This window comes from Entelurus aequoreus, linkage group LG20 (genome assembly GCF_033978785.1).
Source record: "Entelurus aequoreus isolate RoL-2023_Sb linkage group LG20, RoL_Eaeq_v1.1, whole genome shotgun sequence".
NCBI classification, from domain to species: Eukaryota; Metazoa; Chordata; class Actinopteri; order Syngnathiformes; family Syngnathidae; genus Entelurus; species Entelurus aequoreus.
Genome location: NC_084750.1, coordinates 14,694,080 through 14,710,285, shown reverse-complemented (window position 1 = coordinate 14,710,285; position 16,206 = coordinate 14,694,080). Strand labels below are relative to the sequence as shown.

General features: G+C 43.0%; 1 protein-coding gene across 1 annotated transcript in view; it reads left to right on the top strand.

Moving 5' to 3' along the window:
• The window catches only part of LOC133635939 (biotinidase-like), a 35,251-nt gene extending 20,905 nt beyond the window's left edge, over nucleotides 1-14,346 (top strand). The window contains exons 6-7 of the mRNA XM_062029415.1: nucleotides 13,650-13,907; nucleotides 14,096-14,346. Coding sequence (XP_061885399.1) covers nucleotides 13,650-13,907; nucleotides 14,096-14,110 — 273 coding nt within the window. The 3' untranslated portion in view covers nucleotides 14,111-14,346. The remainder of the gene's footprint in view (nucleotides 1-13,649; nucleotides 13,908-14,095) is intronic.
• Nucleotides 14,347-16,206: the final 1,860 nt, after the last annotated feature.

Genomic DNA, 16,206 nt, shown 5'->3' with positions numbered 1-16,206 from the left:
CATATGTATGCATATATATACATACATATGTATGAACATACATATGTATGTACATATGTATGTACAAACATACATATGTATGTACGAACATACATATGTATGTTCATGCATATGTATGTTCGTGCATACATACATACATGTATGTATATATATACATACGTATTTATGTATGTACATACATACATACATATGTATGTATATATATACACGTCCTGTGTGCTGTCGTTTATCGACCACCCAAGTACCACAAAGACTTCATAAATGACTTTTCTGAATTTCTGGCCGAAATTCTGCCCAAATATGATCGTGTTCTTATTGTTGGTGACTTTAATATTCACACCTGCTGCCCAGACGAGCCTCTATCCAGGAGCTTCCTGAATGTCATTGACTCTTTTAATTTTATACAGTCTGTATCTGGTTCCACACATGAACGTGGGCATACACCAGACCTCGTATTGTCTCATGGTTTTAATGTTGACAATGTCGTTGTTGGTGATGCTGTGTTTTCTGATCACAGTCCTGTTATGTTTCATTTAAGTTTGGACCCTGATGTGAAACCACTTGCCGTGCGTCATGGCCGTGTTATTAGGTCTGACACCGCAGCCACCTTCTCCCCTTTATTCACTGTGTCCATGCAGAGTATACCACACTCTGCAGACACTGAACAATTGATGTGCTCTTTTCTTTCTGTATGTTCTGAGGTTCTGGATAGTATAGCGCCCCTCAGAGCTATACGTCCAAAGCCAAAACAGGAGCCTTGGCTTAATGAAACCACACGCACAGCTCGGCGTGAGTGGCGAAGGGCGGCGCGCAAGTGGAAAGGGGATCACTTGGAGGTTTCTTATCAAATTTTAAAAGAAAACCGTCAGAACTATCAAAGTGTGGTTAAAGCTGAGAAAACAAAATATCTGTCAGACTTAATTTTAAATAGTATCAGCAAGCCACGTGTTCATTTTAATACTATTAGTTACGTTCTTAATCCGAATCCAGCCACTTTACTGGAGATGACAAGTGAAACTTGAGAAAAATTTCTCTCCTTTTTTAACGATAAGGTTGCTTTTATTCGGGCAAATCTTTCTCGCTCTCCATTGAGTTTTAATGTGGCCACTCAGTGCTCGGCTGTGTTTAGTCACTTTGAGCCTGTGTCCATGCCTGAGCTTACAGGAATAGTCCACAAACTGAAACCCTCGTCCTGCCCCACAGACCCAGTCCCCCCTCGCTTTTTTAAAGAAATCTGGGACACTATTGACTTGTCTGTGAGGGACATCATCAACAGCAGCTTGATTTCTGGCTGTGTCCCCTCTTTTTGTAAAAGAGCTGTTGTCGAGCCTTTGATTTAAAAAAAACAGGTCTAGATCCGACAAGTTTGTGAAATTATCGGCCCATTTCCAAATGACCTTTTGTGTCAAAAATTCTGGAGAAATGTGTTTTGGCGCAACTGCAGCCTTTTTTAGATGAAAATAGCACTTTAGTTCCATTTCAGTCTGGATACAAAGCTTTGCACAGTACTGAATCTGCACTTTTAAAGGTTTTTAATGACTTGCTTTTAATGTCTGATTCTGGTAGCTCTGCCATTTTAGTACTTTTAGATCTTACAGCTGCCTTTGACACAGTCCACCACACAATTCTTTTAGACCGCCTGAGGGACTGTGTGGGTGTCAGGGGGACTGCATTAGAGTGGTTCAGATCCTACCTGTCAGAGAGGTCCTTCTCTGTCAGGCTGGGGGACGCCACCTCTTCTTCTGCTCCGCTTTACTGTGGTGTCCCCCAGGGATCCATTCTAGGCCCCATCCTGTTTTCCTTGTACATTCTCCCTCTTGGAGAGATTTTTAAGAAACATGGAGTGTCTTATCACTTTTATGCAGATGACTGCCAAATTTATATGCCAATTTCAAAAGGCCACGGCCCCCTGACACCCCTTCTCAACTGTCTATGTGATGTCAAGGCTTGGTTAGCCCAGAATTTTTTAATAATGAATGAGGGAAAAACGGAAATTTCAGTTTTTGGTCCGGCCCTCTCTGACTTGGGACCATTGCAAAATGATGTGCGTCCCAAAGTCACCAGCCTTGGCGTCACTACAGACAGCGATTTTAAACTTGACAAACAAGTCAATGGCGTTTTAAAATCGTGTTTTTATCATCTTCGTCTTTTAGCAAAGGTAAAACCATTTTTATCTTTGAACCTTTTTGAACAAGTCGTGCATGCTTTTATTTCTAGTCACCTGGACTACCGCAATGCACTTTATGCTGGCATTTTAGCCAAAAAGCTCTCTCCAGGTTGCAGTTAGTCCAGAACGCGGCAGCACGACTTTTAACGGGGGCCAGGAAACGCCAGCATATAACCCCAATTCTTCAGAGTTTGCAGTGGCTCCCTGTTCTTTTTAGAAATAATTGGACTGGCACCTCATTATATCTCGGACCTCATCCAAATTTACACTCCTGCGCGCGCTCTGAGGTCCGAGAGCCAGCTCCAGCTCGTGGTGCCCAAGACCAGACTTAAATCCAGGGGAGACACGGCCTTCTCTGTGGTCGGCCCTAAGCTCTGGAACATTCTGCCCCTCCATGTTCAAACTGCTCCCACAGTGGAGAGTTTTAAGTCTCGTCTTAAGACCCACTTTTATTCTTTGGCTTTTAACACTACGTGAGTTGTGTGGTCTTCTGTCCTCTGTTGTCTTGTGTGTTTTTTTAAAATAAATTTTGATGTCTATTTTACAGTTTTAATTGGTTTTACCCTTTAAAATCGTTCTTAATCATATTTATTTTTTATATAGTCTCTGTATTGGTTTTCTATTCATTTATTCTTTGTTTTTATTCAGTCATTGGTGTAGCATAATGTTGTTTTTAATATTGTTTTTAACGTGGCTGTGCAGCACTTTGGAAACATTCTTGTTGTGTAAATGTGCTATATAAATAAAGTGGATTGGATTGGATATGTATTTATGTATGTACATACATATATACTTACATATGTATGTGTATATATACATGTGTATTTATATACATATGTATATATATATATATATATATATATATATATATATATATATATAAAATACATATGTATATATATACACATGTATGTATTTAGATACATATATGTATGTACTTATACATATAGACATATGTATGTCTATATGTATATATACACACATATGTATGTATATACATGTGTGTGTATATATATACAGTATATATATACACACACATGTATATACATACATACGTATGTATGTATACATACAATATGTATATAAATACATAAGTATATACATGTGTATATATACACATGTATATACATGTGTATATATATATATATATATGTATATATAATCATGTACAGTATATACATATGTATATATATATAAATATATATCTATATACATGTGTGTGTATATATATATACTGTATATATATACATATGTGTGTGTATATATATATACTGTATATATGTGTGTGTATATATATATATATATATATATATATATATATATATATATACTGTATATATATATACTGTATATATATGTATATATATACATATTTATACATACATATATATATTGTGTATATACACACATTTATGTATATGTGTATACATACATACATACATACATACACGTGTATACAATATATTGTTTATATACAAACACACATTTACATACACGTGTGTGTATATATACACAAATACACTTACATAAATATACACATATTTATACATACATATATATATATTGTGTATATACACACATTTATGTATATGTGTTTGGTTTACAAAAACACAGGATAAGTTGTAAAATTCCTTTGTGCTGGCACATACATGAGAGTGTTTGGTGATGGCTGGTGAAATGGTGGATGGGTGTTTTGCAATTTGGACGCATCATCAGTAGTGTGCCCCTGGGTCACTGGGCGTTTCGGCCTTATCACTAGACGCCCTCTCCAGGGGTGGCCAGCCACAGGGTGATCGGCCCAGGGCTTGCGTCAATCCCAATTAAGCATGAGTCGCTTGGTGTTGAACAGCAGACTTCTCATGGGACTATGCATGGCAGGGGCGTCCTTTTCCCTGAGTCAAGCCTAAGCTGACCGCATACCTCCTGGCTTGCTACTTGGGGGCCCAACAGGGGTCTTTCCTCCTCATGAACAGCCACTGGCTGCCTCTTTCGGCTGCCTCCGATGCAGCTTTGATGGCTATACGCAGGCGTTGGCCTCGGACTCCCAGGTCTACAAGCAATTTGGTGGTAGATCTCGCCACAAAGCCTCTGCAGCCCACCTCCACTGGACGGACCTCAGTGTTCCAGCCACGATGTTGTGCTTCAGCTGCAAGCTCGGCATAGCGTTGGTGTTTTCGCTCATAAGCCTCATCCACTGAGTCCTCCCAGGGTACTGTAAGCTCGATGATGAAAACCTTTTTTTGTGAAGGGGACCAGAGCACCACGTCCGGTCTCAGGGTGGTCACAGCAATCTCCGGAGGAAACGCAAGCTGCCGGCCAAGATCAACCAGCATCCTCCAGTCGCGGGCTAAGCATAGCTGGCCTCGCTCAGGTGGTATGGAGCCGCTCCTGACTACCTTAGCCCCTTCGCGGACAAAGGTAATGGTCTGCTGGTGGTTGGCTGCTGGTGGTGGTAGGGAGTTGATGGTTACTCGTTTGTCCTCCAGGGTGGACGCAAGGGTCTTTAGGACTTGATTGTGACGCCAGGTGTAACGTCCTTGGGTGAGACTGGTTTTGCACCCTGTGAGAATGTGCTTGAGGGTGGCTGGCATGGAACAAAGGGCACACACCGGGTCTTCGCCGAACCACTGGTGAAGGTTAACTGGTGTTGGAAGGATGTCATATGTAGCTCTGATGACAAAGCTCAACTGCCTAGCTTCCATGGCCCACATATCCTTCCAGCTGATCTTCCTCCTCTCCACACTGTCCCATCTCGTCCACTGACCCTGTTTGCCCAAAGAGACTGCCTTGGCCCATCTTGCAGCCTCTTCCTGGCGGTGTACTTCGTCCACCACCATCTTCCTCCGTTCTGGTGCTGTGGCCTTACTCCAAGCCGGGCGGGTAGCTGTTAGCCCAAAGCCTCCTCTTCCTTGCTGGACATAGCCCACAATGTCAGCATGTCTGAGGGCTGCTGTTGCTTCTTCCACTGCTTTGGCTGGTCTCCATTTACGCCCTGTCGCCAAGGTTGGTGCATTGTTGCTCACTACCAAGTCTCTGGATTCATTCAGTGTCATCTGGAGTCTTGTTTTTGCACACTTGAACTCCTCTGTGAGACTGGTGAGGGGCAGCTTGAGGATGCCATCTCCGTAGAGGCCTATGGTGGTAAGGCATCGTGGAACTCCGAGCCATTTTTTGATGTAGCCTGTGACTCCTCTTTCCAACTTCTCTACAGTCGAGATTGGGACCTCATAAACTGCGAGGGGCCACAGTATCCTGGGTAGGAGTCCGAACTGAAGGCACCAGGCCTTTAACTTTCCAGGCAGTTGGGTGTTATCGATGGACTGTAGGCCGCTGCTGATATCCTTACGTAGTTGTTGCACCTGGTCTTTGTCCTTCAGGCTTGCATCATACCACCTGCCAAGGCTCTTTACAGGCTGCTCAGACACTGTTGGGATTGGGTCATCTCCGATGAAGAATTTCAGGTCCGAGAGCACTCCCTTCACAATTGAGATGCTTCGTGACTTGGATGGTTTGATCTTCATACGGGCCCAACTGATGTTCTCTTCCAGTTTTCTGAGAAGCCTCCTGGTGCATGGGACGGTGGTGGTCAACGTTGTAATATCGTCCATGTAAGCTCTGAGTGGGGGAAGGCGCTGGCCAGAGTCAACCCGCTGACCGCCTACCACCCACTTTGAGGCGCGGATGATAACCTCCATCGCCATCGTGAATGCCAGGGGTGAAATAGTGCATCCCGCCATGATGCCCACCTCCAAGCGCTGCCAAGAGGTGGTAAAGTCAGAGGTTGTGAAGCAGAACTGCATGTCCTGGAAGTAGGATTTAACTAGGGCTGTGATGGTGTCCGGTATGTGGAAGAAGTTGAAGGCAGACCACAGGAGTTCATGGGGCACCGAACCAAAGGCGTTGGCGAGGTCCAGGAAGACTACGTGGAGATCCTTTCTCTCCGCTTTTGCCACTTGGATCTGGTGCCAGATCATGCTGAAGTGTTCTGAGCACCCAGAGAATCCTGATATACCTGCCTTTTGTACAGATGTATCGATGTACTTATTTCTTCGCAGATACTCGCCCATCCTCTGTGCAATGACACTGAAGAATATTTTGCCCTCAACGTTTAGCAGGGAGATTGGACGGAATTGGCTGATGTTCTCTGCATCCTTCTCCTTTGGGATGAGGACTCCTCCTGCCCTACGCCACATTTTGGGTATCATCTTCTTTTGCCATGCTGTTCTCATGAGTCTCCAGAGAAACCTCAGGATGTCCGGTGCGTTCTTGTACACCTTGTATGGGACTCCATTTGGCCCCGGGGCTGATGCAGATCTTGCTCGACGCACAGTGTTTTCCACTTCTTTCCATGTTGGAGGGCCGATAGGCATATGATGTTCGGGAGGGTCAATCGGCGGGATATCTGAAGGGATGGTGAGACATTCATAGCGCCTTGGGTCAGAGTGCGTTGCTTTCAGGTGATCTTCCAGGTCTGCCTTTGTTGTTTTAAGGGCTCCACTTTTTTCCTTTGCGAAGATACTTTTGAGGAACTTGAAGGGATCTTTATAGAACCGTGTTCTAGTTTGTTCTTTCTTCCTTCTACGTTTCCGTAGGTTCTCTGCTCTGCGGAGGGATGCCAGTCGGGTTTTAATGTCGACTTGGAGCACATTTATGCCTTCCCTTTCCACTCCAGAGGCTTTTCTCCACTGTTTCCTAAGTTGTCTCCTTTCAAGGACGAGGCGCCTGATCTCATGTTGCCTCCTAGAAACTGGTGCGGTTGAGACGTTTTTTCCACCTTTCCTTACTTGCACTCCGAAGCGTTCTGACCCATATTGATAGATAATGTCCCCCATTCTCTCCAACTTCTTTTCCACTGTCCCTTGTAGTTGTTTGAGGGACAGGGCCAGGTCAGTATTGATTGTTTCCCACAGTTTCTTATCCACGACACCGGGCCACTTCACATGCAGTCTAATCCCTGCTAGTCTCCTTTCGACTGCAGGTCTAGGAGGTTGGGTCGGTTCTACCGTCGTTGTCATCAGCTCTGTGTTTGCTTCCTCCGTGACATTGGTACTGATGTACTGCAAGCTGTGGTTTGCGTCCAGTTGCTGTACTTCATTTGACTGATTTGACTCTTTTCGTAGAAAGTAGTCAATGCGAGGCCTCTGTCTCTCTTCTCTCAAACACTTCTTCTTTCCCTGGTGAACTCTCAACCCATGATGTGATGTAATGCTCCTCCAACCACAGGGACATATCTGCAGTTTGTGTCCCGTCGTCGTGGTTGTAGCTGTGGCAGTTGCAGTGTCACTCTCTTGTATTGTGCTTTCACTCATAGTCGTTTCCGGTCCAGGGTCTGTTACCGTGATGTCAGCCGATGAGTCATCTTCCGCCCCCACTCTCGCAGACTCTAGGGGTGTTTTCTTCTGTCGTCTTTTCGTAGCTATAACGGGTGCTTCCAACATGCGAAGGCATGGGAAGCTACAAGCATGGGAAGCTAGCCCATGCCTGTCCCAGTGGGGTCTATTCCCTCCTGTCAGCTGTCTTTCCACGCTGCCACAAGGACTTTCCCCTGTTGTCAGCTGATCTTTCTCAGCGGTCACTGGACTTAGTGTCCAGTTACTCAGTTTACAAAAACACAGGATAAGTTGTAAAATTCCTTTGTGCTGGCACATACTTGAGAGTGTTTGGTGATGGCTGGTGAAATGGTGGATGGGTGTTTTGCAATTTGGACGCATCATCAGTAGTGTGCCCCTGGGTCACTGGGCGTTTCGGCCTTATCACTAGACGCCCTCTCCAGGGGTGGCCAGCCACAGGGTGATCGGCCCAGGGCTTGCGTCAATCCCAATTAAGCATGAGTCGCTTGGTGTTGAACAGCAGACTTCTCATGGGACTATGCATGGCAGGGGCGTCCTTTTCCCTGAGTCAAGCCTAAGCTGACCGCATACCTCCTGGCTTGCTACTTGGGGGCCCAACAGGGGTCTTTCCTCCTCATGAACAGCCACTGGCTGCCTCTTTCGGCTGCCTCCGATGCAGCTTTGATGGCTATACGCAGGCGTTGGCCTCGGACTCCCAGGTCTACAAGCAATTTGGTGGTAGATCTCGCCACAAAGCCTCTGCAGCCCACCTCCACTGGACGGACCTCAGTGTTCCAGCCACGATGTTGTGCTTCAGCTGCAAGCTCGGCATAGCGTTGGTGTTTTCGCTCATAAGCCTCATCCACTGAGTCCTCCCAGGGTACTGTAAGCTCGATGATGAAAACCTTTTTTTGTGAAGGGGACCAGAGCACCACGTCCGGTCTCAGGGTGGTCACAGCAATCTCCGGAGGAAACGCAAGCTGCCGGCCAAGATCAACCAGCATCCTCCAGTCGCGGGCTAAGCATAGCTGGCCTCGCTCAGGTGGTATGGAGCCGCTCCTGACTACCTTAGCCCCTTCGCGGACAAAGGTAATGGTCTGCTGGTGGTTGGCTGCTGGTGGTGGTAGGGAGTTGATGGTTACTCGTTTGTCCTCCAGGGTGGACGCAAGGGTCTTTAGGACTTGATTGTGACGCCAGGTGTAACGTCCTTGGGTGAGACTGGTTTTGCACCCTGTGAGAATGTGCTTGAGGGTGGCTGGCATGGAACAAAGGGCACACACCGGGTCTTCGCCGAACCACTGGTGAAGGTTAACTGGTGTTGGAAGGATGTCATATGTAGCTCTGATGACAAAGCTCAACTGCCTAGCTTCCATGGCCCACATATCCTTCCAGCTGATCTTCCTCCTCTCCACACTGTCCCATCTCGTCCACTGACCCTGTTTGCCCAAAGAGACTGCCTTGGCCCATCTTGCAGCCTCTTCCTGGCGGTGTACTTCGTCCACCACCATCTTCCTCCGTTCTGGTGCTGTGGCCTTACTCCAAGCCGGGCGGGTAGCTGTTAGCCCAAAGCCTCCTCTTCCTTGCTGGACATAGCCCACAATGTCAGCATGTCTGAGGGCTGCTGTTGCTTCTTCCACTGCTTTGGCTGGTCTCCATTTACGCCCTGTCGCCAAGGTTGGTGCATTGTTGCTCACTACCAAGTCTCTGGATTCATTCAGTGTCATCTGGAGTCTTGTTTTTGCACACTTGAACTCCTCTGTGAGACTGGTGAGGGGCAGCTTGAGGATGCCATCTCCGTAGAGGCCTATGGTGGTAAGGCATCGTGGAACTCCGAGCCATTTTTTGATGTGTGTATACATACATACATACATACATACATACATACACGTGTATACAATCAATCAATCAATCAATGTTTATTTATATAGCCCTAAATCACAAGTGTCTCAAAGGGCTGTACAAGCCACAACGACATCCTCGGTACAGAGCCCACATACGGGCAAGGAAAAACTCACCCCAGTGGGACGTCGGTGAATGACTATGAGAAACCTTGGAGAGGACCGCATATGTGGGTAACCCCCCCCCCTCTAGGGGAGACCGAAAGCAACGGATGTCGAGTGGGTCTGACATAACATTGTGAAAGTCCAGTCCACAGTGGATCCAACACATCAGCGGGAGTCCAGTCCACAGCGGGGCCAACAGGAAACCATCCCGAGCGGAGACGGGTCAGCAGCGCAGAGATGTCCCCAACCGATGCACAGGCTAGTGGTCCACCCGGGGTCCCGGCTCTGGACAGCCAGCACTTCATCCATGGCCACCGGACCTATGCAACTCCCCCTCGCAAGGGACAGGGGAGAAGAGGAGAGAAGAAAAGAAACGGCAGATCAACTGGTCTAAAAAAGGGGGGGTCTATTTAAAGGCTAGATTATACAAATGAGTTTTAAGATGGGACTTAAATGCTTCTACTGAGGTAGCATCTCTAACTGTTACCGGGAGGGCATTCCAGAGTACTGGAGCCCGAATAGAAAACGCTCTATAGCCCGCAGACTTTTTTTTGGCTCTGGGAATCACTAATAAGCCGGAGTTCTTTGAACGCAGATTTCTTGTCGGGACATATGGTACAATACAATCGGCGAGATAGGCTGGAGCTAAACCGTGTAATATTTTATACGTAAGTAGTAAAACCTTAAAGTCGCATCTTAAGTGCACAGGAAGCCAGTGCAAGTGAGCCAGTATAGGCGTAATATGATCAAACTTTCTTGTTTTTGTCAAAAGCCTTGCAGCCGCATTTTGTACCAACTGTAATCTTTTAATGCTAGACATAGGGAGGCCCGAAAATAATACGTTACAGTAATCGAGACGAGACGTAACGAACGCATGAATAATGATCTCAGCGTCGCTAGTGGACAAGATGGAACGAATTTTAGCGATATTACGGAGATGAAAGAAGGCCGTTTTAGTAACACTCTTAATGTGTGACTCAAACGAGAGAGTTGGGTCGAAGATAATACCCAGATTCTTTACCGAGTCTCCTTGTTTAATTGTTTGGTTGTCAAATGTTAAGGTGGTATTATTAAATAGATGTTGGTGTCTAGCAGGACCGATAATCAGCATTTCCGTTTTCTTAGCGTTGAGTTGCAAAAAGTTAGCGGACATCCATTGTTTAATTTCATTAAGACACGCCTCCAGCTGACTACAGTCCGGCGTGTTGGTCAGCTTTAGGGGCATGTAGAGTTGAGTGTCATCAGCATAACAGTGAAAGCTAACACCGTACTTGCGTATGATGTCACCCAGCGGCAGCATGTAAATACTAAAGAGTGCAGGGCCAAGAACCGAACCCTGGGGAACTCCGCACGTTACCTTGACATAGTCCGAGGTCACATTGTTATGGGTGACGCACTGCATCCTGTCAGTAAGATAAGAGTTAAACCAAGACAAGGCTAAGTCTGACATACCAATACGTGTTTTGATACGCTCTAATAAAATATTATGATCGACGGTATCGAAAGCGGCGCTAAGATCAAGAAGCAGCAACATAGATGACGCATCAGAATCCATCGTTAGCAATAGATCATTAGTCATTTTTGCGAGGGCTGTCTCCGTAGAGTGATTTGCCCTGAAACCGGATTGAAAAGGTTCACAGAGATTGTTAGTCACTAAGTGTTCATTTAGCTGCTGTGCAACAGTTTTTTCGAGAATTTTGGAAATAAACGGAAGGTGGGAGACCGGTCGGTAGTTTACCATGAGGTCAGGATCGAGGTTAGGTCTTTTGAGCAGAGGATGAATAACCGCTTTTTTGAATGCTAGGGGAACAGTGCCGGAGGAAAGTGATAAGTTTATAATATTTAACACTGATGGACCTAATAATACAAACAGTTCCTTGATAAGTTTCCCAGGAAGTGGGTCAAGTAAACATGTTGTTTGTTTTATCCCACTTACACGCTGTAATAATTCCTCTAATGTTATTTCATCAAAAATAGAGAGACTATTTTGGAGGGCAGTGTCCGTCGTATATACAGTCGTATTTGTGTTAATAGAGCCCAGTTGTAGCTGGGATGCGTTGTCTTTAATCTCCTTTCTAATGAGTTCAATTTTCTTATTAAAGAAATTCATAAAATCATCTGCCGAGTGGGTGGAGCTACTGGGAGGAGTCCCTTGTTGGGTTAGCGATGCTACTGTACTAAACAGAAATTTAGGATCGTTTTTGTTGAGGCGGATGAGATTTGAGTAGTATTTAGTTTTAGCTAAGGTAAGCATGCGTTTATAAGTTATTAAACTATCACTCCATGCTTGATGGAAAACCTCAAGTTTAGTCGCGCGCCATTTGCGTTCCAGTTTTCTACATGATAATTTATGAGCTCTAATTTCTTCTGTAAACCATGGGGTGCGCCTTTTAGGGGCCCTTTTTTGCTTTAGCGGTGCTATACTATCAATAATTTCGCGCAAGGCATCGTCAAAGTTGTTAGTGAGTTTATCAATAGAGCCGACATAATTTGGGAATGGTGCTATTACCGAAGGCAGTAGGTCAGCAAGAGTCATCGTTGTGGCAGCATTAATGTTGCGGCCGCTATAGCAGTTATTATTATTATTAACTTGTTGACAAAGAGTCAAAACTTCAAATTTTATAAGGTAATGATCGGACATTACTTTAGTATATGGAAGTATCATAACTTTGGAGGTGGTGACACCCCTGACAAGCACTAGATCTATTGTATTACCGTTGCGATGCGTGGGTTCATGTATTATTTGTGTAAGACCACAGCTATCAATTATGGTTTGGAGCGCCACGCACTGAGGGTCCGATGGGGTATTCATATGGATATTAAAGTCCCCCATTATGATTATATTGTCGGCGTGCGTCACTAGATCAGCAACGAACTCTGAGAATTCACTGATAAAGTCCGAATAGGGCCCAGGGGGGCGGTAGATAACAGCCAGGTCGAGAGGTAGCGGTGTGACAGACCTCATAGTAAGCACCTCAAACGATTTATATTTATTATTTAGGTTAGGGGTAAGGTTGAAATTTTCATTGTATATTAGTGCGACACCCCCTCCCCTTTTAAGAGGGCGGGCAACATGCGCATTCGTATAGTTAGGAGGAGATGCCTCATTGAGCGCAAAAAATTCGTCCGGTTTGAGCCAGGTTTCGCTAAGACCAATGACGTTAAGATTGTTGTCTCTAATGACCTCATTAACCAATAACGCCTTGGGAGACAATGATCTTATGTTTAAAAAGCCCATATTATAGGTATTGGGCTGTTTTGACGAGTTTTTGTTAAGATTATCCGTAGTGGCAATATTAACAATGTTGCGTTTATTATGCGTAGTGCACTTTAAATAGTTTCGACCATATCTAGGAATTGATATGACGGGAATTTTCCGATTGTTTGCTTGGTGCTGCAATAGACTGGACATATCATAATTTGCCACCTCAGTAGAATGCATGTCCACCTCTGACACAGACACAACAGAAAAAACATTATGTGAATTGTGTATTATTCTAAGAGAATTGCTATGCGTACATGGATTATCCAGCCTGGCGCTGGCTAGTTCTAGCTTAACTGACTCCTCACCCGGACTAACAGACATTGTAATTGCCTGTGACCGGGCTTGCTCTAGTGTAGTCAGTCAAGTGAGACTTAAATAGTAGTCTATGTTTCTAGACAGGATGATGGCGCCTTCCTGGTTAGGGTGAAGGCCGTCTCTCATCAGCAAGCCTGGTTTGCCCCAGAAAGAGGGCCAGTTATCAATAAACGTTAGTCCCTGCGTCCTACAGTAGCTAGACAACCACTTGTTAAGCGAGACTAATCTGCTATATCTCTCATCATTGCCTCTCGCAGGCAGGGGGCCAGAGACAATTACTCGATGCCTGGACATCTTTCTGGCGAGATCACAAGTCCTGGCTATGTTTCTCTTTGTAATCTCTGACTGTCTCATTCTAGTGTCATTGGAGCCAACGTGTACAACTATATTCGCATAATTAGTGGTGCGATTAGCCTGTCGTACGTGTTTACTAGGCCTGTTGCGAGTTAGCTCCCTAAGATTAGCTTCAATGTCAGCAATATATTGTTTATATACACACACATTTACATACACGTGCGTGTGTATATATACACAAATATACTTACATAAATATGCTTTTGTGTGTACAGGTGTGTGCAGTGGTCCGCTGTGCAGGGATGGAGGCGGCCTCTTGTGGACAGGTAGTGGAAGAAGCAGACACTAAATTCAACTTCACGCTTGAGGCCCAATTTGGGAGCAAATATGTTTACCCATCTGTTCTGGTGAGTGCTTACGTCCTGGAGCAGCCTGACCATGTGGAGAAGACTGGAGACGGGAGGATGACCATGAAACATGCAAACACAGCAGGAGGGCTGGTCACCGCCTGCTTGTACGGACGTGTCTATCACCTGGACAAACAATGAAGCACATAAATAGATGCTTAGACATCTATCACCTGGACAAGCAGTGAAGCACACAAATAGATGCTTAGACATCTATCACCTGGACAAACAATGAAGCACACAAATAGATGCTTAGACATCTATCACCTGGACAAACAATGAAGCACACAAATAGATGCTTAGACATCTATCACCTGGACAAGCAGTGAAGCACACAAACTGACCAGACATGTGTAACACTGCACACACCTGAAATGGTGTGGTTTGAAAATCAGGAAATAACTTTATTCTTTGCTCCTACTTTACAAACATCACACCAAAGACTGCAGGAAAGGTGCTGGTTCTCAAAAAGCAAATAATTATTTCTCTCTCTCTCACGCACACTACATAAACATGGAGTGGTGTGGCTGCAGGTGCACCAACAATCTTTCAGTAATAAAAAAGATGATACATACCATTTCTCCAATGATCCTCTTCAAGTGGAAATACTACTTTTACTTCATATGTATGTTCGTACATATGAATATACATATGTATGAACATACATGTGTATGTACGAACATACATATGTATGTATGAACATACATATGTATGAACATATGTATGTTCATACATACATATGTATGTTCATACTTATGTACGAACATACATATGTATGTGGGAACATACATATGTATGAACATACATATGTATGAACATATGTTCATACATATGTATGTACGAACATACATATGTATGTATGAACATACATATGTATGAACATACCTATGTATGAACATATGTATGTTCATACATACATATGTATGTTCATACATGCATATGTATGTTCATACTTATGTACGAACATTCATATGTATGTGGGAACATACATATGTATGAACATACATATGTATGAACATATGTTCATACATATGTATGTACGAACATACATATGTTTGTATGAACATACATATGTATGAACATACATATGTATGAACATATGTATGTTCATACATACATATGTATGTTCATACATGCATATGTATGTTCATACTTATGTACGAACATACATATGTATGTACGAACATACATATGTATGAACATATGTATGTTCATACATACATATGTATGTTCATACATACGTATGTATGTATGTTCATACATACATATGTATGTATGTATGTATGTACATATATATGTATGTATGTTCATACTTATGTACGAACATACATATGTATGTACGAACATACATATGTATGAACATACATATGTATGAACATATGTTCATACATACGTACGAACATACATATGTATGAACATACATATGTATGAACATATGTTCATACATATGTACGTACGAACATACATATGTATGTACGAACATACATATGTATGAACATATGTATGTTCATACATACATATGTATGTTCATACATACATATGTATGTATGTATGTTCATACATACATATGTACGTATGTATGTATGTACATATATATGTATGTATGTATGAACATACATATGTACGAACATATGTATGTTCATACATACATATGTATGTTCATACTTATGTACGAACATACATATGTATGAACATATGTTCATACATATGTATGTTCATACATACATATGAACATATGTTCATACATACATATGTATGTTCATACTTATGTACGAACATACATATGTATGAACATATGTATGAACATATGTTCATACATATGTACGAACATACATATGTATGAACATATGTTCATACATATGTATGTTCATACATATGTATGAACATATGTTCATACATATGTACGTACGTACATACATATGTATGTATGAACATACATATGTATGAACATACATATGTATGAACATATGTATGTTCATACATACATATGTATGTTCATACTTATGTACGAACATACATATGTATGTACAAACATACATATGTATGTACGAACATACATATGTATGAACATATGTATGTTCATACATACATATGTATGTTCATACATACATATGTATATATGAACATAAATACATATGTATGTATGAACATAAATACATATGTATGTACGTACATACATATGTATGTATGTATGAACATACATATGTTCATACATATGTATGTTCGTACATACATATGTATGTATGTATGTATGTATGTACGAACATACATATGTATGTATGAACATACATATGTATGAACATACATATGTATGTTCATACATACATACAGTATGTATGTATGTACATACATACTGTATGTATGTATGTACATATATATGTATATATGTATGAACATACATATGTAATCCTGAAATTCCTTAATA